General features: G+C 32.8%; 2 protein-coding genes and 1 long non-coding RNA gene across 3 annotated transcripts; 2 read left to right on the plus strand and 1 right to left on the minus strand.

Annotated features, from left to right (window-relative positions):
• The first annotated feature begins 308 nt into the window (after positions 1-308).
• LOC131006331 (receptor-like protein 54) lies at positions 309-1,545 on the plus strand. The gene has a single exon (XM_057933542.1). It carries the CDS (start codon positions 610-612, stop codon positions 1,504-1,506), a length of 897 nt encoding a protein of 298 aa, XP_057789525.1. The 5' UTR covers positions 309-609; the 3' UTR covers positions 1,507-1,545.
• Positions 1,546-1,930: 385 nt separating this feature from the next.
• On the plus strand, positions 1,931-3,517 carry LOC131006336 (DNA excision repair protein ERCC-1-like). The gene is made up of 4 exons (XM_057933547.1): positions 1,931-2,010; positions 2,257-2,541; positions 2,643-2,727; positions 3,217-3,517. Exons 2-4 carry the CDS (start codon positions 2,294-2,296, stop codon positions 3,412-3,414), a joined length of 531 nt encoding a protein of 176 aa, XP_057789530.1. The 5' UTR covers positions 1,931-2,010; positions 2,257-2,293; the 3' UTR covers positions 3,415-3,517.
• A 6,893-nt stretch (positions 3,518-10,410) lies between these two features.
• LOC131006345 (uncharacterized) lies at positions 10,411-15,614 on the minus strand. Its single transcript, XR_009095475.1, has 4 exons — positions 14,989-15,614; positions 13,549-14,145; positions 11,539-13,063; positions 10,411-10,695 (listed from the first exon to the last, which is right to left on the minus strand). It is a non-coding gene; the product is annotated as an uncharacterized LOC131006345 (long non-coding RNA).
• Between the last annotated feature and the right edge of the window lie 8,599 nt (positions 15,615-24,213).

The raw sequence follows: 24,213 nt of genomic DNA on the forward strand, positions 1-24,213 counted from the left end.
ACTTTACCAATTGAGTCACGCTTCGTTATGAAATTAACTATATACTTATAACTTTGCATGACTATATGTGACTTTGAATTTATTAGATATAAATTCTTGCACATTAATCTTTTTGCAATATGCTTTGATTAAAAAAAATGACATTTTAAGTTTATTTTAACAACTTAATACCAATTTGTAAATATTAGAGGGCCCACAAAACTTAATTGATACTATTACTTTGGTAGACTCTAAACCGAATTATTGACCACTACTTAGACATATCACAAGTATTTATTGCTCTCTTCCAACAAATTAAATGGTGAGCTTCCATTCTGCATCTGCAATTTGACATCCCTTCAGTTTCTTCTACTCTCAAATAACAGTTTGGAAGGGACAGTTCCACAATGCTTTCGAAACTTGAGCAAATCGTTGTCCATATTTCATTTAAATGCAAATAACTTTAGTGGCCCCATTCCATCAATATTTATCAAAGGGTGTAGTCTTGAGTCCATCAATTTGAGTGGTAATAAATTGCAAGGAAGATTACCTAAATCCTTAATCAATTGCAAAAGTCTAAAGGGTCTCGATGTTGGAAATAATAGAATACAAGATGAATTTCCGTTTTGGATGGAAGCTCTTCCTGAGCTTCGAGTGCTCGTCTTGAAGTCTAATAAGTTTGATGGTAACATGTCGCTGCCTTCACGAAGCAACCTTCCATTTCCTAAGCTGCAAGTTTTAGATATATCAGAGAACGAATTTGTGGGCTCTCTACCTCAAAGATATTTCAAGAGTTTTAGAGCAATGATGGATGTAAAGGAAAATCAAATATATAGAGGTTATGACGACTTTGGAGGATATTTGGAGATGAGAATCACTTTGAAAGGTCTCGATCAGTTATTGACGAGACTGTTGGAAGCCTTTACAACCATTGACTTATCGTCCAACAATTTCTCTGGTAGTATTCCAGATTCCATAGGTAATCTGAATTCTTTGAGATACTTGAATTTGTCGCACAATAATCTCATGGGACACATACCTGCATCTCTTGGAAATATAAGTGTGCTTGAATCATTGGACTTGTCATCGAACAAATTGGATGGAGGAATTCCAAGTGAATTGACAAGCTTGACATTTCTTGAGAAATTAAACCTGTCAATGAATAATCTAGTGGGGCAAATACCACAATCTACTCAGTTTTCCACATTTGAGAATGATTCATACGTGGGAAACTTGAGATTGTGTGGATTTCCGTTGACGAGAAAATGCAACGAGAAGAATGGGCAGCGGATGCAGCCAGAAGAAGAAGATGATGAAGATGATGAGTACGGATTTATTGATGGATTTGGATGGAGAAGTGTGGTGATGGGATATGGAAGTGGAATCATAGTTGGGATTGGAATTGGTTGTTGCATTATTCGATTTGGAAGGCCAAGATGGTTGGTGGAATTCTTCTTTGGCGTTGGATATATATACAAGAAGAAGAAGACAAGGAAGAGAGCTACTCCAACACAGAGGAGAACTTGATTCAAGACAAATATATATTATGAGCTTTTCTTTCTTGCTTTTTTGTTCTGTCCCGGATTTCAGATTGTTGTTTTTTTATTGATACTTGTGAGTTTGTGCTTTTGAGTTTATAAAATGTTGTTTATGATTGTTGTTCAAATTTGCTAAGTTTAATTTTATCTCGTTATTAGATAAGCATTTTTGTCATCAAATAGATTTTGTCTAACAATACTTGAATTCCCTTCTTCTCTTGGAAATATGAGCATTCTTGAATCACTGGACTTGTCATCAAATAGATTGGATAAAGAAATTTCGAATGAGTTGATCAAGTTGACATTTTTTACAAAATTAAATATTTTGATGATTGAATTTTTCCTATATCTCATTTTATCATATATTCATGTCAAATAAGCATTAAGGACATTTCATCGGTAAGCCCGCCGCCGCCGCCGCCGCCGCCGCCGCAGTGCAAATCATCCGTTCCGGCTAAATTGTTCCGCCATCACTTCTGCTCTTCCATTCGAGGTACTTCTCCTTCTTCATCTAAATTAGGTCGATTTATATGCGACCACTTTCTGAAACAAATTATGTTGTCAATTTGCTGTAATTCATGGATGTAATTTGTCCCGTAAGACTTCTTCGGAAGAATTCGGTAGAATTTTCTGTAGTGAAGGCTGAATTTTTACTGAATTGATTTGGTTGTATGTGTTTATTGAATGTTCTGAAGGTAGGGTAAAATTATAATGTTAAATTTGATTTAAACTGATCAAGGAAGTAGAAAGGTGAATTAGGAGAGTGAGTTGTGAAGATGGAAAACAGAGGTGATCCTGAGCAGCAGAAACAGAATAATGCATCATTTGTTGTGAAAATACCTTCATATGAAGAGGTGGTTGAGAGCTCCCAACCTAAGTCGCAATCTTTATTCAAGCCTTCCTCCTCCTTTTCGCAAGCTTTCAATTTTATCAAAAACACTGAATTTTACACCACCCCGCCGTCTGCACCAGTGGCTCAGTCCTCCAAAGATGCCCCTTCATCCTCTCAAGGATCCCATCCAAGGTCTCTATATATCTATGTATAATTATGAGAACGCTTTTTTGCTTTAGAGTGGTTCATGTAGGATGTTGGTTACATCAAGAGCTATTTTTGTCATCTTCTAGGCAAACCATTCATTCTGAAGCTCCATCCACTTCAGTTTCATCAGCTGCTGCAAATCGGAATGCCATCATCGTAAGCCATAGACAGGTGAGTTACTTTTGTTGTGCACTGTTACCAATATGTTCAATCAATAATAAGCATATGCCAAACTCATTGTTGATGTGTAATTCGTTATGTGGACTCAAAATGACTAAACATTATTACCTGGTCATTATGTTAACCTACAGACTACAGTTTTTATATGCTTGGGTTAGCACACTGCATTTTTCTTTTATTTTTGTAAATGTGATCTTTAGCCAGTTAAAGAATTTTGATATAATGCATTTTTTAACCTCTATCGGCATATAAATTGGTGACTTGTATTTGTTATTTTGCTCAAATTACATTTAGTTTGGCCTGTTATAAGCTGATGCCTTCCAAACTCTGAGACTGTAAACTGTTGTGGCATATTCATGCTCCATTGGGAATAGATAACTATGTTTCTCTATTTCTTGGAAGTTGGAGTTATCCAGGTCCTGTAGGTTGATACTTGATAGTATGATTTATAAATTATCCCATGTTTGTCTTGTAATGCAGAAGGGCAACCCTTTGCTAAAGCATATAAGGAATGTTCGATGGGTTTTTGCTGATGTTGTTTGCGACTACTTGTTGGGCCAAAATACTTGTGCGCTTTATTTGAGGTTTGAAGTCAAGTACAGTTTCATCGATGTTTATATGTTGGAATCAAGTACATTTCCTATGGCATGGTTTGACAGCACTCTTATTCCAATGTAGCCACTATTATGATCATAGAAACATGTGTTTTTGGCACAGGCTCTTGAGATAACAATATCTTGACACCATCATATTGAAATGCACCTATTTGATATACCTGAAATCTCGAGAAAGGACCTTTAACAACGCCTCTGTGCAACAATGAGGACCATAAACCTAACTTGGCCACTTCCTTCTGCCTTGGGTTTATTTTTTATCTGCAAAATCTTGGTTAACTCATGTTCTTCTCCGGCATCTCTGAAACCGCAAAACTCATTAGAAGAATTTTAGTTAATCATATAGCCCAATTTAGTCTATTCTATGCTAGTTAATCTTAGTTAATCTTCTATTAATTTTATCACTATAGCCCCTTAATTAAAATAATAATAAAATAATTATGATTATACTATTATACCCTTATAGCCACCATTTAAATTTTATAATGAATTATAAATTTATAAAATAAACAATCTGAAAGAGGCGTAAAACTGCAAAACTCATGTTCTTTTCCGGCATCTCTGAAACCGCAAAACTCATTAGAAGAAGGCGCTCCGCCTCATCCTTAGCGACTTTATCAACTCCTCCGCCTCTTCCAAGCACTCGTTATTCTGCAAATATTCTATACAAGTTATCAAGGATTGCTTCTGTGACACAAATTTAGGGTGCCAAGCAAAGATGGTCTTCCTCAACGATCGCCTCCTGCTAGATGGCACCACGTCGTTACAAGTGGACAGCCGCCTTTTGATACTAATCGAGCTATTAGAGCTTCGGCCTTATGTAGAGTAAGCATCGATCAAGAAGTTAGGCACCTGACTCCCACTCCTCGAATATCTTCTCCATCTCTTCAACGTCGTTAAACTTCATTAATGAGCGCATCATGCTAATATAAACTTTATTAACAACCTTCCTACCCTTGTAAGCCTTCCAGATTCTGTACAATTCTTCTTTCTTCCCTGCTTCAGCACATAGATTGAGGAGAAGAACTAACAAAACATTTCTCCTCAACTGCTTTATAAGTTTCTTGAGTAGTTGCATAGATTCCTCAAATGATCCAAATCGCTGAAACCTGACTTAACAACATATTAGACTACAACAAGCTAAGGCATACCAAAAACAACAGAAAAATTAAAACCAGCGAATCACAAATTATAATCACATTTTCCACTGAAAATGTTGCGGAACTTGAAGCTTAGCTTAGCTGCAGTAATGGAATCGATCACCATGAGACTATCCTTTATCGCCTTCGCCAATTCCTGTGGTGTCTTAGGCCTCGACTGCTTGAAGAACGAGAACGACGTTATGATGATTCATGAAATCACGAAATAGTACTTCGATAATCGAAGAGAAAACGACATTGTGATGATTCAGTCGTTGGCGATGGCGACGATATCTATAACATCTGACGAGGCTCTGCATGTGAAGAGAGAAAGAGATAGAGATAGAGACAAAGGGGCTATACAAATTTGAGTTGGGCTATATAAATAAATTAAGAAATATTTGGAATGAGGCTATATGAATTTGAGATTGAACATAAATGTTTTTTTAATTTAACTTTTATGACTTATGATTCATTATAAATTCTAAACGGTGGCTATAAGGGTATAATAGTATAATCATACTTATTTTTATTATTATTTTAATTAAGGGGCTATAGTGATAAAATTGGGGGTATGTATAAAATTACCCTTTTTAAAAATAATGGCCAAATATATATATGTCAATGTGAGCCTTATGGGCCGGGCCGACATGGTTTGGTCAGAGATCAGCCCAACTTTTGATTCAGACGTATATAAGGTTAGAATTGATTTATAATTCCTATACAAGGGTATTGTCTTATTGAATGTATATTTAGACATAGGGAATGCTCAAATAAATGCACGAGATTGTGTGTATTGGTTTAGGATTCTGTTGGATTTTTTTGGATTTTAAATATATATTCAGACTGTCTTTTTTTCTCTCTATACATTTAGCATTCTCTATCGATATATTCCCTATATAAATATATATTTTCTTTTTTCTGAGAATTACAAGAGGTATTTATTACATAATCAAATAAGTAACTCGCACGCACGCGTGACCTCTACACCATACAAATTAAGGTGAGAAAACTATCTACATGCAGGTAGGACCACTGTCCACACAAAAGTGGAAAAATTACTCGCACGTAGGCAGGATTGAACCCAAGACGGAGAGTTATCTTTCTAGTCACGTTATACTAGCTAGAGAGTCCAATTTTAATTGTTATTAAATTTTAACATTTAATATTATATGTCGATATATCATATAGGAGTGTAGAAATTGTTTTTATCACCAAATTAAAAGCTGGGCCATGTGGTCTTAATTTCCACACGTCTACTTTTGCAGATGGTCACACACCACATACTATTCAGACGCATACATACACTCATATTCTTCACATATTTCTTTTTGGAGATGAAAATTACCTTTAAAGTGAAGAGACTGATACTTGCTCCAGTTATTTTAATCTTTGTTTCTTACTTTTTCTTCATTTTAATTGTTTCTCTCTTTCTCTTTTATCTTTTTGAATTAGGTCGACTTATATACTACCACTTTCTGAAACAAATTAAGTTGTTAATTTGTTGTAATTCATTAGTTTAGTTTTCTCTGTGAGACTTCTGTCGTGCTAAGATATTTTGTAATTGCAATTCCGTAATAATTCATGGAGTTGAGGCTGAATTTTTCCTGAATTTAATTTTGTTGTATTAATTACTAGACCAAATATCCACACGTGGTCGGTGAGACAGAATCTTTGGTGCATCAATTTTGCTACTTGAATTAGGCCTCTTAGCATAAATTATTTTGGTTGTGTCACGTTGATTGAATCATATACTATTGAATACATTGTTAGAAATGATGCTTTAATGCATTTCATGATTGATATAATTATAGTTCTGAAGGTTCAATATGTTATAATGTTAACTTTAATTTAAAATGATAGGGAAATAGAGAGACTTTGTGAGCTCAACAATAATGGAAGTTGAATAGAAAGGAGGGATTTGGAAGGCAGAATTAGGAGAGTGGGGTGTGACGATGGAAAAAATGAATTTGTTTTTTATAAATTAGGAGAATTAGGCCATTAAATGGAGGTTCGAGGAAATTGGAGGTGTTAACTCTTCTTGGATTTTCATAGATAACATTCATTATATTCAACATTATGACCATTACTTGCACCAATTTACTTTTCAAGTTTGCCCTTTTCTCGATAAGAACACATTAATTTTCTTGGTAGCAAAGTTGACATGTCTAAATAAGTTTACCCAAATAAGTTTCAATTAAAAATTCAAGCTTTAGTTGGTTCAATTGAATTTAATGATAAGATGGTTCCTTAAATAAAATATCAGGAATTTTAATTTTATTATATTTGAGAAAAAAATCTAGGAGAATAACTATACTCTATTATCGAAAGCCTTCAATAAAATTGTAAAATGATAAATATATAAAGGGTAAATATGTCTTTTTATGTTGAACATTAATTAATTTTTGAATTTGATTCGGATCAAATTGATCCAAATAGCAAGGTCCTTTCAGAAAATTATCTCATTCAAGAAAATAATACAAGGCGCAATTTTTCATAAGGAAAATATACAGTTATATATTTTGCCATTATCATAATCAAACCGTTAAATTAAAATTCAAAAGATTGTGTGAAATTGTGAAGATGTGTGAAATTGTGAACCCATGATTAGATATAAATTCTTGCACATTAATCTTTTTGCAATAAACCGTATGCTTTGATTAAAAAAATGACATTTTAATTTTATTTTAACAATTTAATACCAATTTGTAAATTATCTGTCGTCCATTTCAGAAAGTGGTCGCATATAAATCGACCTAATTTAGATGAAGAAGGAGAAGTACCTCGAATGGAAGAGCAGAAGTGATGGCGGAACAATTTAGCCGGAACGGATGATGCGCACTGCGGCGGCGGCGGCTTGCTTACCGATGCTCCAGACGGCGGCGGAGAAACGCGGCCAAGGAGAGAATTGGGAGAAACAATATTAAATATTAACTGTAAAACTCTTCCAACTTATCTTGGATCAAAACGACATCGTCTTAATTTATGAAGTATTAAAAAAGTCATTTCTACAGAGTTTCACATACTGAAAAAATTGTTTGAGGATATATTTGCATTGTTTCTTGTGGTTTGGATAGAGTAATTAGTCAAAGTCGATATATAATTTACCATCAACTTGAAAAAAGTGTTACAATTTAGGATATTATTGAACATATTAATTAACTTCAAATTTAATAATTAAAACATATATAATTATATATCATTTAATTTATTTTTAAAAATAAAAATAGGATTTAGTTATTTTATTGTATTATCTACATTTTAGTTATTTTTTAATAATTTTTTGTAACTTTTTTTTATTTTTATTAAAAAAATAAATTAAAAATAAAAGATGCAAAAAAAATCACAAAAAATAACTACAATATAGAGAATACAATAAAATAAATAAATCCTATTTTTATTTTTAAAAATAAATTAAATAAATTCAAATTTTCTCTATTAAACTAGAATGTGGGTGGTCACAATGTGGCTGCATAGATTTATTGTAATTATATATCATTTGTCAATAATCAAGAACGACAATAAATACAAAAAGATAAAGAGTTATTAACGCCTAAACTAAATACACGAACTTTGAGCTTATTTTGGATTTTCCACTCATTTTTTTATGAACTTTGAGAATTGTCAAAAAAAGTACATGAACTTCGGCTCATTTTTTCCCCATGAAATATATTGTTATTAAAAAATTATCCAAATAATTCTTTTATATTTAACTAGCTAGCTTAATTGATTTAATTAATGATAGACGATAATTATTCATGTGTGACATGATATTTTTTAAGTTGAACTCGTAATCAAAACGACGTCGTTTTGAAAAAAAAAATTAAATAATTATTTGAATCATTTTTATAACAATATATTTCGTGGGAAAAAATAAAATTAAGCCAAAGTTTGTGTAACTTTTGATAATTCTCAAAATTCGTGGAAAAAACAAAATGAGTTAAAGTTTGTGTATTTTTTGAGAATTTTCAAAATTCATGGAAAAAATCAGAATGGACCGAAAGTTCGTATATCTAGATGCCAATAACCTAAAGATGAAAAAAGAAAGAGAGAAACAATTGAAGCACAAGCTCTTACACCAAACTTAAGAAAAAGTATGATACAAATAGTGGCGGAGCCAGGATTTTTTTTTGGGGGGGAGGGGGGGCTGAATTGTTACGGGTTCGGGGGCGGTAGCCCCCGGGAAAAAATTCATTTTTGATGATTTTTGTACAAAATTAAATTTATGATACATATTGATTATTTTTTCATGATCAAATTTGATGACATTTAGAAAATAATTACAATATAAAAAGGTAAAAAGAAAAAATATTTAAAATTTTAATGGATGAAAAGAGGAAAAAAATGGAGGTAGAAAACTCCTCTTTTATATACTATAGATGGGTTCATTGGTGGTTTTAACATCACTAGTACACTGTATTCAATTTCTACATGAATCTTCAATACGCAATTAAATCACCACTCAATTATAATTAATTATAAATTAGTCTTGGACTTTACTTGATAATAATAAAGTTATACACTATTAATCAAATTATAAAATGCTTGACTACAGTCAATTACATACAACTCAAAATCTTATCACTCACGGATGGATGGATGGGAATAGATAAAAAATATGTGATGCACATTTGGTCTTTTGCTTAAATCCGTTTTTCAAATGGAAACAATTATATATCATTTTCAATCAATTTCTGAAAATTATAAACCTCCAAAAAATTTAATACAATTGATTAACCAATTATTGTTCTGCGATTATCGCGATACCAAAACATTAAATATTGCAAATTCAATTTCACAATGACTTCCTCTAATGATCAATGTTAACATACATGGGTGTGATTCAATTTCACTTACCATTAAATATTGCGAATTTAATTTATCCATGAAAAATGGAAAAAAAAAAATATACATGTGATACACATTTAGTCTTATGGTTAAGTCAAAGTCTGGTGCCTGTCGTGTAAGTAACAATTATATTTCCCTTTCAATCAATTTTTGAAAATTATCACATTCAAAAAAATACTAATTGAAAGCAATTTTCCATATAGAAAATGTCATTTTTGAAAATTATCACATTCAAAAAAAATACTAATTGAAAGCAATTTTCCATGTAGAAAATGTCATTGTGGGCTCCCCAATAATTTGTTTATAATTAAGAAATTTAATTATTCATTTTTCATTCCATAGGTGTGAGAGATCCTATTACGAATCACAATTCCCCCAAATCAAACATCTCAGCTTCAAAAAAAGGTGGAATAATATTTTTTTTAAATGTTGCGTATTATATTTTCTCAAGAAAAGAAAAAAGAAAACAGACTCTAATATTTCCGTTACATGAAATTTCATGAGTTTTCTTCTTTGCCCGAATCACACTCCAATATTGAGAGCATAAAGAAGACTAGGTCAATTAATTTTAAGTCTAGACAAAATAATTTGTTATTTTCTTCTCAGTCTCCAAAACTCTAGGCTCACAAGAACTGTTATAGATTTGAATATAAATGGCATTTGTAGGCTTCTTGTTTTCTCACACAATTAGCACTCACAATATGGATACATTTTCCCCACTTTCCCTTCTTTCGCTTCTCATATTGTTTTCTTGTGTTAGCCTCTCTGCTGCACACAACATAACTCAAATCAAAAGTGATGAATCTATACTTCTTGCTTTGAAATCCCACATCACTTCAGATCCTCACAATATGTTGAAAGATAATTGGAGCAGTGGAACCTCGTTTTGCACGTGGATAGGAGTTACTTGTGATTCACGTCGTAGCAGGGTGACTAAATTAGATATCTCGGCTATGGATGTCACGACCGGCCTTAATTAAGGATAATTAATCCGGGAAAACCATGACTGGGGAAGGGAAATTAAGAAGCGGGTTTAGAAAGGGGCGCATAAAAGAATACTCAAAGAGCTTGAATACGCGTGAAATATTTCTTAAAAAGGAAAAAGGCATAGTTCGCATAAAAAGGGTACTCAACGAACTTGTATAAGCGTTATATTCCTAAAAAGGAAAAAGGCATCGTTAGGGGCTTGGCTAAAACATTATCAGAGTTTGCAACGGAAGGTGTAACTGAAATAATCAGTGTTTACAGCGGAATGCATAACTGAGATACATGTATGAAGACATGTATCCTTTCTGAGCCTACTTTAAGTTCAACAAAAACTCCACTCAGCAACACTTCATCGCCCATCACAACTCAACCTGCACAAACATAAACATACGAAGGGCTGAGTACAAGAGTACTCAGTGGGCAGTGCCAAACATATAACATAATATCAACAACAAAACACAACTTCGCATAAGAGGCATAAGTTTCTTTCAAATCCTTTGCTCATTAAACATTTCCATATTCATAAACAGCATGAGCGCATTCTTCATCATTAACAATCATCAACACGCATCGTGTCGTGGAGAAGGCCTTCCCCAACGAACACGGGCATCGCACCGTGAAGGGGGCCTCCCTCAGCGGTCACGGCATCGTACTATTGAGGGAGGCCTCCCCCAATAGACGCTGTAACACTGGCATACTGGCATACTGGCATCGCGCCGCGAGAGAGGCCTCTCTCAGCGGACACGGGCATCGCGCCGTGAGGAAGGCCCTCCTCAACGGACACGGCATCGTACTGTTGAGGGAGGCCTCCCCCAACAGACGCAAGCATCAAACATAAGCATAAACTTATCAGCGTAAAGCATTCAAGCGTAAATAAGCGTAATCATTTAATGTGCATCATAATAAAGCTTAACTCATTTAAGCGTAATAAAGCATACCATACTTGAAGATCCAATTTGCATTTTAAAGCATAACACTTGCATAGCATTTTATTTACGCGTAAGAAATTGCCCACCTGATAGCAAGGTTTTGCTAAGGTATTTTGACTCCTTGAGTAGTTCTTACTCTCGCGCTTGACCTTAATCACGAGAATATAAAATAAGACATTGCTTCGAGGAAAATTCTCAATTAATGAGAAAGCATAATTTAACTGTGCATGAATCTTGTATGCATGAACTAATATTTTTGAACGATATTTGGGAATTTTTGGGAACCTTTTGGATGGCTGGAATCGCCTTGCAAAACACTGCCGGAGCAGTGTGCTTATGGCAGAACTCGTGGCTGCTCTTCGGTTCCTTAGTGAAGAATGAAGATGATGAAAAGATTGTTGCCTGTATAATGGAATGTTAGATGCATTCTTGCGTGTGGTGGGGAAGGGAGTAGGTGGAAAGTTTGGTGTAGTGGAATTAGTGGAGTGGAAAGGGTGGTGAGAAAAAATGTAGTGGAAGAAAGCAAAAGGTGATGGAGATAGTTGGTGGAGTGGAGAAGTGGAGATTATGCGTGTATAGTGTAGGAAACATTAGGGAGTGGAAAAATAATGATTTGTAAAGTATTGAAGTTACAAGTATTTGTAAAACTAATATTGGGTTCTACTAAATAACGACGCTTCGTTATAACTCTCTACGAATTACATATTTTATAATTCGTTTTATAAGTCGAAAATTAATCACGACTTCAAGTAAATAATAGAAATACTATTTCTATCGCATATAAATTAATAACTTGACTTTGCTAAGTCAGTTATCAAACTGGATAATAAATTATTGAATGGCTCAATAATCCTCGTCGCGTTTTTCTTATACGTTATAAAAGTATAAAGCTAAAATAATAACTCCGTCTCTGATAAAAAAAAAAATCAGGACCATAAACTGGATTCATTTATAAAAATTGCATTTACTAGTTTTTATCATAAATAAAAGAGCGGGCTACTACATACTACCCCTCTTAACAAAAATTTCGTCCCGAAATTTGTATATCTCTGTTAAAACAATCCGGGTACTTCTCTTTCATTTTGTCTTCAAACTCCCACGTAATTTTTTTTTATATCTGCGGTGCCTCCATAAGATTTTCACTGATGTGATTGAAACTGATTTCGCAAGTGTCCACGTATTGCTGGCAAGGGGGTGTGGCTGTTCTCAATTGTTGAACCTCGTTGTTTGTTGGGGCATTGCGTGGAGTAGTGACCCTTTTGGCCACAATTGTAACAACCGTTAGTCCCGGCACGACAGACACCCCTATGCATCTTACCACAATTTGGGCAAGGTGAAATTCCTTGTTTTATTCAACCACAGATTTCTTTCCTTGCTTCAACTCGTAGAACTTAACTTCTTTCTTCTTCCTATAGCTTTTCGGAATATATTTATCATATAATCCTGTCTTAAAATCTTCCCAAGTATAACTTGCCCATTGTTCAGGTGTCAGAATTTTTCGTCGTGTTTCCCACCAGAAATCCGCTGATCATGTTAGCTGGAATGAGACGCAAGATAGGCGCTCCTCATCAGTACAATGTAGAAAGTTGAAGATGCGTTCATTTGCACGCACCCAAATCTCAGCTTCAGCTGGTTCACTCGTTCCGTCAAACGTAGGCGGATTTTGCCTTAAAAAGAGTTCTTCGACTCTCCTAGTTGGGGGCGGAGGGATGGGTTATGTCCTCGAGCATCTTGTGGTTCTTCGGGTACAGCGTTACGGTTTCTGCGATTGTTATTGTTTCTCGCAGGGCGTCCTCTCTTAGGCGGCATTCTGATAGCAAGGATGTGCCAATTAGTACACTCTAGCATAATCTAATACAATCCTCAAAAGAATTCTTGTACATGTTAACTTATTCTAACTTGTAAACAAGTCATAACTCCAATGACAACATTGATGTAGTAAGCTCTAAGGGTCCTTGGCATCTCATATCCATGAGTCATATCAATTCTTAAGCATATAATATCATATCATCTAAATTGGATACTTAGGCATAAGTCATGGAGATTCATAGCGGCTATAAAATCATGAGCTTAAAAATTATTCTATATGTATCACTTATCTTGCTGCCTTCACTATAACCACCAAAGATACAGTCGAATTTCTTCTACGTTTGCTTCTATGTTCTGTCGCAGTGGTGATCTCATATCTTAATAGCTCTATGTTCATAGGGATTCATTCCATAGGCATATTTAATCGTACTTGCGTAAATCATCTCATTCAATAACAACATAACAAAGCTATTGACAGTTACTCACTTTGCTATTACGATAATTCTCACTTTTTGTAAACATTAACTCAAGCTTGGAAGAGTTTACCATTCTGCTTCGTTGAGTGTGATGCGATGAAGTGCTGAGCTTTGTTGATTGAACTCTAGACACTTTATTGATCCATTCTAAGTTTGGCTTAAATAAACTCTTAGGCTCAGAGCAAATGAACTGCTCTGATACCACTCTGTCACGACCGGCCTTAATTAAGGATAATTAATCCGGGAAAACCATGACTGGGGAAGGGAAATTAAGAAGCGGGTTTAGAAAGGGGCGCATAAAAGAATACTCAAAGAGCTTGAATACGCGTGAAATATTTCTTAAAAAGGAAAAAGGCATAGTTCGCATAAAAAGGGTACTCAACGAACTTGTATAAGCGTTATATTCCTAAAAAGGAAAAAGGCATCGTTAGGGGCTTGGCTAAAACATTATCAGAGTTTGCAACGGAAGGTGTAACTGAAATAATCAGTGTTTACAGCGGAATGCATAACTGAGATACATGTATGAAGACATGTATCCTTTCTGAGCCTACTTTAAGTTCAACAAAAACTCCACTCAGCAACACTTCATCGCCCATCACAACTCAACCTGCACAAACATAAACATACGAAGGGCTGAGTACAAGAGTACTCAGTGGGCAGTGCCAAACATATAACATAATATCAACAACAAAACACAACTTCGCATAAGAGGCATAAGTTTCTTTCAAATCCTTTGCTCATTAAACATTTCCATATTCATAAACAGCATGAGCGCATTCTTCATCATTAACAATCATCAACACGCATCGTGTCGTGGAGAAGGCCTTCCCCAACGAACACGGGCATCGCACCGTGAAGGGGGCCTCCCTCAGCGGTCACGGCATCGTACTATTGAGGGAGGCCTCCCCCAATAGACGCTGTAACACTGGCATACTGGCATACTGGCATCGCGCCGCGAGAGAGGCCTCTCTCAGCGGACACGGGCATCGCGCCGTGAGGAAGGCCCTCCTCAACGGACACGGCATCGTACTGTTGAGGGAGGCCTCCCCCAACAGACGCAAGCATCAAACATAAGCATAAACTTATCAGCGTAAAGCATTCAAGCGTAAATAAGCGTAATCATTTAATGTGCATCATAATAAAGCTTAACTCATTTAAGCGTAATAAAGCATACCATACTTGAAGATCCAATTTGCATTTTAAAGCATAACACTTGCATAGCATTTTATTTACGCGTAAGAAATTGCCCACCTGATAGCAAGGTTTTGCTAAGGTATTTTGACTCCTTGAGTAGTTCTTACTCTCGCGCTTGACCTTAATCACGAGAATATAAAATAAGACATTGCTTCGAGGAAAATTCTCAATTAATGAGAAAGCATAATTTAACTGTGCATGAATCTTGTATGCATGAACTAATATTTTTGAACGATATTTGGGAATTTTTGGGAACCTTTTGGATGGCTGGAATCGCCTTGCAAAACACTGCCGGAGCAGTGTGCTTATGGCAGAACTCGTGGCTGCTCTTCGGTTCCTTAGTGAAGAATGAAGATGATGAAAAGATTGTTGCCTGTATAATGGAATGTTAGATGCATTCTTGCGTGTGGTGGGGAAGGGAGTAGGTGGAAAGTTTGGTGTAGTGGAATTAGTGGAGTGGAAAGGGTGGTGAGAAAAAATGTAGTGGAAGAAAGCAAAAGGTGATGGAGATAGTTGGTGGAGTGGAGAAGTGGAGATTATGCGTGTATAGTGTAGGAAACATTAGGGAGTGGAAAAATAATGATTTGTAAAGTATTGAAGTTACAAGTATTTGTAAAACTAATATTGGGTTCTACTAAATAACGACGCTTCGTTATAACTCTCTACGAATTACATATTTTATAATTCGTTTTATAAGTCGAAAATTAATCACGACTTCAAGTAAATAATAGAAATACTATTTCTATCGCATATAAATTAATAACTTGACTTTGCTAAGTCAGTTATCAAACTGGATAATAAATTATTGAATGGCTCAATAATCCTCGTCGCGTTTTTCTTATACGTTATAAAAGTATAAAGCTAAAATAATAACTCCGTCTCTGATAAAAAAAAAAATCAGGACCATAAACTGGATTCATTTATAAAAATTGCATTTACTAGTTTTTATCATAAATAAAAGAGCGGGCTACTACAATGGAACTCAAAGGAAGCATTCCACGGGAAATTGGAAATCTTTCTTCACTCGCTTATCTTGATATGAGTGGAAACTATTTTCATGGTTGTATTCCTCTATCCATTTTTAAATTTGTAGTTAGTAGAATCTATTTATTTATATGGTAATCCTATCAGGTCGGCTACCAAAGGACATTTGCAGTCACAATAACCTTCAAAGACTCAAACTACTTAACCTATCGTGGAACGAAATGGAAGGAGATATACCATCGAGTTTGTACCAATGTCCACAACTTGAGAGTATTCGCTTGTCAGACAACAACTTCGGTGGACTTGTGCCTGCACAAATTTGGAATATCACACTGCTTAAGGAATTAGACCTTAGTTACAACAATTTGAGAGGTGTGTTCTTATCTCTATACTGAGAATTTAACTAGTTTGATCCCTTGCTATTTCATTTCTATTGATAATTCACAAGAGATACATATATTCACTTAATTTCATATAGTTGGACAACGCTAATTTACATTTCATAATTGATCGTATGAATATTTTTATTTTCATTATTTGAATTTTTTTAGTCCCACCCTTGTAATGGGATATTAGCTCACATAATAGTATTTATCAAGGTCTTGAGATATCCTAAAATTTTATTTATATTCTTTTTTTTTTCATATGTCTGTGTATGGAATTCGGATTATTCCAACTCCTTTTTCTGCATTTGCAACTATCCACAATGGATAGGGGAGCAGTTTGAAGTGGTATACCACTAATATACTTTATAATCAAACATAATTTATTAACCAAGACAACTTTGGAATGTCACGACTCTTCGTGAATTACGCATTGGCAACATCTCTTTAATTGGTATATGTCATTACTCTTTCTGCTAATTTTTTTTATTGAGGCATTAACCACCTTTATTGTTATTTCTAATAAGTCAATTGTTAATCATATTTATCGTCACTTTTCTGTCCTATTTTCTGTTCTTTGAACATTGTATATTACTGCTTTGACTCGGTTTACAGTTGAACAAAGGATTAACCTTAGCAATAAATTAAATAAATGACTTTTTAATTTTATGTTAACAACTTATAACCAATTCGTAAATATCAGAGAGACCACTTAACTTAATTAATACTATTGCTCATGATTACTTTAGTAGACTCTAAACCGAATTGTTTACAACTTAGCCCATATCACAAGATATATTGCTCATGCATTACTGTTGGTGGGCTCTTATTTTTTTTTTTTTATTATTATTATTATTATTATTATTATTATTATTATTATTATTATTATTATTATCTCTCTCTCTCTCTATTATTGACTCAATTTGCATCGATCTAAATGGAATTGTTCACAATTTATCCCATATGATATATTCACTTTCATATAATTAGGAAAAGCACTTCACTAACTATTTAATTTTCTAATACTTATGATTTAATTTGCAGTTCATACTATTTGTAACATATTATTACACCCGATTCAAATCGAGTTATCATGGTTTGACACAATTTCACAGGTGGTATTCCGAAAGAGATTGTTTATCTTAATAATTTAGAGATTTTAGACATGAGTGGCAACAATCTTAGTGGACCATTTCCAAGACAAATCTTGAACATCACAAGTCTCCGTCAACTATACCTTCGTGGCGCCTCTTTAAATGGTATGTCTGCACTACTCTTTAAGCCAAAACTTTAGTGAAAGAGTTTAGTATATCATAACTAACCATGAGAATTGGAAATAATATGTGATACACATTTAGTCTTATGCTCAAAGTCTATTGCCCGTCGTGTAAGAGATGATTATATTTCCCTCTCAATCGATTTTTGAAAATTATTGCATCCAAGAAAAATAATTGAAAGCAATTTTCCATATAGAAGATGCATGTCATTGCAAGATATAGCACCGAAAATCGAACATATTTCCCCAATAATTTGTTGATAGTTAAGAAATTTAATTATTCTTTTTTCATTACATGAGCCTGAGAGATCCGATTACTTATTGCAAGATATAGCACCGAAAATCAAACATACCAGCTTCAAAAGAGGTGAAATAATAATAATATTTTTGGGAATTTATACTGAGAGGTATATATGTTCTTATCTCTATACTGAGAATTTAAATAGATTGATACCTTACTATTTCATTTCTACTGATAATCTAGAAATTGGTTGATAATGCCATTCAGTTTAAACGTAGATTTTTGTGAAAATGGCAAAACTTCGGCTCTTGCCTCTAATGATATTTTTCGGTTCCTCAGTAACGTGATGTATATATAGCTAAGTAATTTAATTATTATTTTCTCATTTTACTTTCAACTTTATTAATACTGATTCTTTATTCAGATGCTCAATCTAACATTAAAACCGAGCATGCACCTAAATCTAGATTTGACATTATTTCACAGGTGATATTCCGAAAGAGATTGGTTTTCTTAATTATTTAGAGGTATTGAGCATGAGCAACAACAAATTCAGTGGACGATTACCAAGACAACTTTGGAATGTCACGACTCTTCGTGAATTACGCATTGGCAACATCTCTTTAACTGGTACGTTGTTACTTTTTTGCTAAATTTTTTTATCGAGATATTTGGTCTGAGGCATTAACCACCTTTATTGTTATTTCTAATAAGCCAATTGTTAATCATATTTATCGTCACTTTTCTGTCCTATTTTCTGTTCTTTGAACATTGTATATTACTGCTTTGACTCGGTTTACAGTTGAACAAAGGATTAACCTTAGCAATAAATTAAATAAATGACTTTTTAATTTTATGTTAACAACTTATAACCAATTCGTAAATATCAGAGAGACCACTTAACTTAATTAATACTATTGCTCATGTCATGATTACTTTAGTAGACTCTAAACCGAATTGTTTACAACTTAGCCCATATCACAAGATATATTGCTCATGCATTACTGTTGGTGGGCTCAATTTCACAGGTGGACTTTATTATTATTATTATTATTATTATTATTATTATTATTATCTCTTTCTCTCTCTCTCTCTATTATTGACTCAATTTGCATCGATCTAAATGGAATTGTTTACAATTTATCCCATATGATATATTCACTTTCATATAATTAGGAAAAGCACTTCACTAACTATTTTTCTAATACTTATGATTTAATTTGCAGTTCATACTATTTGTAACATATTATTACACCCGATTCAAATCGAGTTATCATGGTTTGACACAATTTCACAGGTGGTATTCCGAAAGAGATTGTTTATCTTAATAATTTAGAGATTTTAGACATGAGTGGCAACAATCTTAGTGGACCATTTCCAAGACAAATCTTGAACATCACAAGTCTCCGTCAACTAGACCTTGGTGGCGCCTCTTTAAATGGTATGTCTGCACTACTCTTTAAGCCAAAACTTTAGTGAAAGAGTTTGGTATATTGTAACTAATCATGAGAATTGGAAAAAATACGTGATACACATTTAGTTTTATGCGATGAATATTATATTTCCCTCTCAATCGATTTTTGAAAATTATTGCATCCAAGAAAAATAATTGAAAGCAATTTTCCATATAGAAGATGCCATTAATTTTTTTATAGTTAAGAAATTTAATTATTCATTTGTCATTCCATGAGCCTAAGAGATCCGATTACTTATTGCAAGATATAGCACCGGAAATCGAACATATATACCAGCTTCAAAAGAGGTTCAAGGGTTTTATGTGTAAATATTTCTTTTTACCCACACATAATTCAAATGTCAACAAGTGTGGATAAAGCTTTGTAAAGAAAGAGTTTTACCCACACATACATATATGTGTAGGTAAAACACTAAACATTACCTACACATACATGTCACTAAATGTATATTTTATGCGTGGTTAAAAATATTTCTGCTATAATGTAATGATTACATGGAAATGACGTGGATTATGACGTGTATATAAACGTGTATATATTCACTTTCATATAATTAGGAAAAGCACTTCACTAACTATTTTTCTAATACTTATGATTTAATTTGCAGTTCATACTATTTGTAACATATTATTACACCCGATTCAAATCGAGTTATCATGATTTGAAACAATTTCACAGGTGGTATTCCGAAAGAGATTGTTTATCTTAATAATTTAGAGACTTTAGACATGAGTGGCAACAATCTTAGTGGACCATTTCCAAGACAAATCTTGAACATCACAAGTCTCCGTCAACTAGACCTCAGCAGCGCCTCTTTAAATGGTATGTCTGCACTACTCTTTAAGCCAAAACTTTAGTGAAAGAGTTTGGTATATATATCGTACATAACTAACCACGGGAATTATAAAAATACGTGATACACATTTAGTTTTATGCTTAAGTCAAAGTCTATTGCCCGTCGTGTATGACATGAATATTATATTTCCCTTTCAATCGATTTTTGAAAATCATCACGTCCAAGGAAAATAATTAAAAGCAATTTTCCATATAGAAGATGCCATAGGGCTCCCCAATAATTTTTTTATAGTTAAGAAATTTAATTATTATTATTATTATTTGCTTTTATAAAGTTACAATATTAAAAAGCTAGTGAGTATTTCGATCTAACAACAAAACCGGGCATGCACCTAAATCTAGATTTGATGTATTATAGTCTCCAAATATAAAAAGCTAGTGAGTATTTTGACTTGGAATTATTTTAAATTGTAATTTAAATTAAGTTATAGTATTATTTTTCGTATAATGCTATTATCTAAGCTGATTTGTGAGATTATATGGTCTGGAGTTTGTAAAATTTGGTCACAATACACTTAACAAAATTCTTAAAATCTGTGCCGAAGCTATTTAGGTATATATTTTTGCATACGGAGGGTGTATTTTATACCATAATACTTTATCAAGCCGCGTACCAAAAGACATTTGCTCGCATAACAACCTTCAAAGACTCAAACTACTTAGCCTGTGGTCAAACAAATTGGAGGGAGATATACAGTTGAGTTTGGGTCAATGTACACAACTTGAGAGTATTTACTTGACAGACAACAACTTTGGTGGAAATCAACTTGTACATTAATCTTTTAGCAATAAACTGCATGCTTTGATAAAAAAAAATTACTTTTTAATTTTATTTTAACAACTGAAAACCAATTTGTAAATATCAGAAGGCCCATTTAATTGATTCATTGCCAAGAATAAATTGAACCGAGTCAAAATTAAGTGGATTCGACAATTACCATTTAATATTCCCTTAATAATGTATTCGAACTAACAAAAACGAACCATTAAATATAGTGTTCTAATACTTATTATTTTTGTGGTCGTGTTATAATAATCAAATCAATTTATTTTACGACTTGGAAATTGTGGAGGTGATATTCCAAAAGAGATTGATTATGTATATCTTGGGAATAAGAAATTCCACAATGCTATGAAAACTTTAGCAAATCTTTAGCCATCTATCGTTCAATTATAAATCAGTTTAGTGGTAAAAAAAATTAGACGGAACATTACATAAATTATTTGTCATCCATTTCCTAATTTGTTGGTTTTAGATGCATTTGTTGAAAAGATATTTCAAATTATCTGTCAAAGAAAGATATGCTATTTGTCTAATTCCTTTGGCAATGCATGCACAATATGAAATAGAACACGAATGATATTTAAAAAAGAAAAAAAATAGAAAACACTTTTTTTCGAATTGTATGACTTAGCTAATTTGTGTCAAAAGATCTGAGTGCTTTACATCTCTATCTTTAAAGTGATTTATATGAAGGGTTCTCCAATTTTTAGGTCCAATACCATCCACCATTGGGAATCTATCAAATTTGTGGTACCTAGACCTCTCTTCCAACAAATTAAATGGTGAGCTTCCATTCTCCATGTGCAACATGACATCCCTTCAAATTCTTATTTTCTCAAATAACAGTTTGGAAATCTTTGGACATATTTCATCTAAATGCAAATCACTTTAGTGGCCCCATTCCATCAATATTTATGAGAGGGTGTATTTTTTAGTCTAACAATTTGAGTGTTAATAAATTGCAAGGAAATTTGCCAATACGTGTGTTCATATAAGATATGCGACTTTTCTATAAGAAATATAGAAGATCTTTACTTAGTTTATTATTGCTACACGTCCATTTTTAATAAATTATATTATTCCAAAGAAATTTTACAACTTTGACGTTAATGATTTTTTTTTTAGAAATTAGTTGATAATGTCATTCAATTTCATGCTTTCACTACCTTGTTATGCCATTTTTTTTAATTATGCTTTATTGACTTGATTGGAATAATAATTTAGTTTTTGAAATAATTCAAAAATATGGAAAAGAATTTTGGGTTGTCTATATTTTTTATAAAAACTATTTTTGATTGAATGATATTTTATCTAAGAATCAATTGAATACATGTTTTTATTGAAGAAGACCCTTTCATAAAAAAATTAACAAAGTGGGCATTTTTATCTATTAACATTTACTTTTATCCATCTAAACTAATCCTCAAAAATAAGTTTTTATAATATTTTTGATGAATTAATAGTTATATGAGTAGAAGTCAAATTTTGTGGTTCAATGATTTGACTTCCACGCGGCATTGTCACATAAGTCAAATAATGACTTGCAAATTGAGTTGTCTTGTAAATTAATACTTTATCCGTTCCATAAAAATGTGCATCATTTTTTGTAGCACGAGTTTTAATAAAATGTTAAATAACTATATTGAGAGTTGAAAAAGTGATTGATTTTATTAAAAAATTAGAATAAGAAATAAAAAATTAGTGGTGTAGTAGTGTTCAAAAATGACAATGCACACTCTTATGGGTCGGAGTAAGCTAGTCTGCAAAAATTCTAGGCTCACAAGAACAGTTTTAGATTTGAATATAAAGGGCATTTGTAGGCTTCTAGTCTCCAAAATTCTAGGCATATTTTAAATCAACTATTACTCTCTTTTTTATTAAAAAAAAGATTAGTAACGATTTTTCATTTTCCCAATAGTGATTCAAATCCCTAATCTATTAATTGGAAGTGGAGAACTTTACCAATTGAGTCACGCTTCGTTATGAAATTAACTATATACTTATAACTTTGCATGACTATATGTGACTTTGAATTTATTAGATATAAATTCTTGCACATTAATCTTTTTGCAATATGCTTTGATTAAAAAAAATGACATTTTAAGTTTATTTTAACAACTTAATACCAATTTGTAAATATTAGAGGGCCCACAAAACTTAATTGATACTATTACTTTGGTAGACTCTAAACCGAATTATTGACCACTACTTAGCCCATATCACAAGATATATTGCTCATGATTACTACGGTGGGCTCTTCTTCTTCTTATTATTATTATTATTATTATTATTATTATTATTATTATTATTATTATTATTATTATTATTATTATTATTATTATTATTATTTCTCTCTCTTTTTCTATTCTTGACTAGGTTTACATCGATCTTATTAAATGGAATTGTTTACAAATTAGCCCATATGATTAGAGAAAGCACACCACTAACTAATTTTCTAATAGTAATTATGATTTTAGATTGGTTAGATTAACTATATATGACTCTGCATTGAATAGGTTAGATATAAATTCTTGTACATTAATCTTTTAGCAATAAACCGTATGATTTGATAAAAAAAAATGACTTTTTAATTTTATTTTAACAACTGAAAACCAATTTGTAAATATCAGAGGCCCCACTTAATTGAACCATTGCCAAGACTAAATTGAACCGAGTCAAAATTATTTGGATTGAACAATTACCATATAATATTCACCTAATAATGTATTCAAATTGACAAAAACGAACCATTAAATATAGTGTTCTAATTATACTTATTATTTTTGTGGTCGTGTTATAATAATCAAATCAATTCTTTTATGACTTGGCAATCAAAGAGATTGATTAGGGAATAAGAAATTCCACAATGCTATGAAAACTTTAGCAAATCTTTGGCCATCTTTCATTCAATTATAAATCAGTTTAGTGGTTAAAAATGAGATGGAACATTACATAAATTTGTTGAAAAGATATTTCAAACTATCTGTCAAGTAATTCTTGTGAAGATTTGCTACTATTGAGAATCTATCAAATCTATGGAACCTAGACCTCTCTTCGAATGAATTAAATGGTGAACTTCCACTCCATTTACAACTTGACATCCCTTGCTATCTGCAACTTGGCAGAAACGCTTGCAAAACTTGATCAGATCTTTAGCTTATTTTGTTTTCTTTGCTTGCTGGCTTCTTCTCATATAACTAATTTATGCTTAGTTAGATAAATACTCTAACAGCAGTTGGATTTTCTGTTTCCAGCCATATTGGATCTTCTATTTTCTCAATGTTAACAGATGATTTGTTAAATTATGATGTCATCAAGTATACTTGGTGTGCATGTCTTCGTGATACAGGGAAATATAAGATTTGTAACAAAATATCTTGTGTGCATTACTAATTGATTTATACATTAGAGGCATTTAGAAAATAATAAAGTTTCAGCGTATGTTTTCAAGTACAAAACAAAATGTCTTTCTTACTATCCTCC

This window comes from Salvia miltiorrhiza, chromosome 1 (assembly GCF_028751815.1).
Source record: "Salvia miltiorrhiza cultivar Shanhuang (shh) chromosome 1, IMPLAD_Smil_shh, whole genome shotgun sequence".
Taxonomy (NCBI): Eukaryota; Viridiplantae; Streptophyta; class Magnoliopsida; order Lamiales; family Lamiaceae; genus Salvia; species Salvia miltiorrhiza.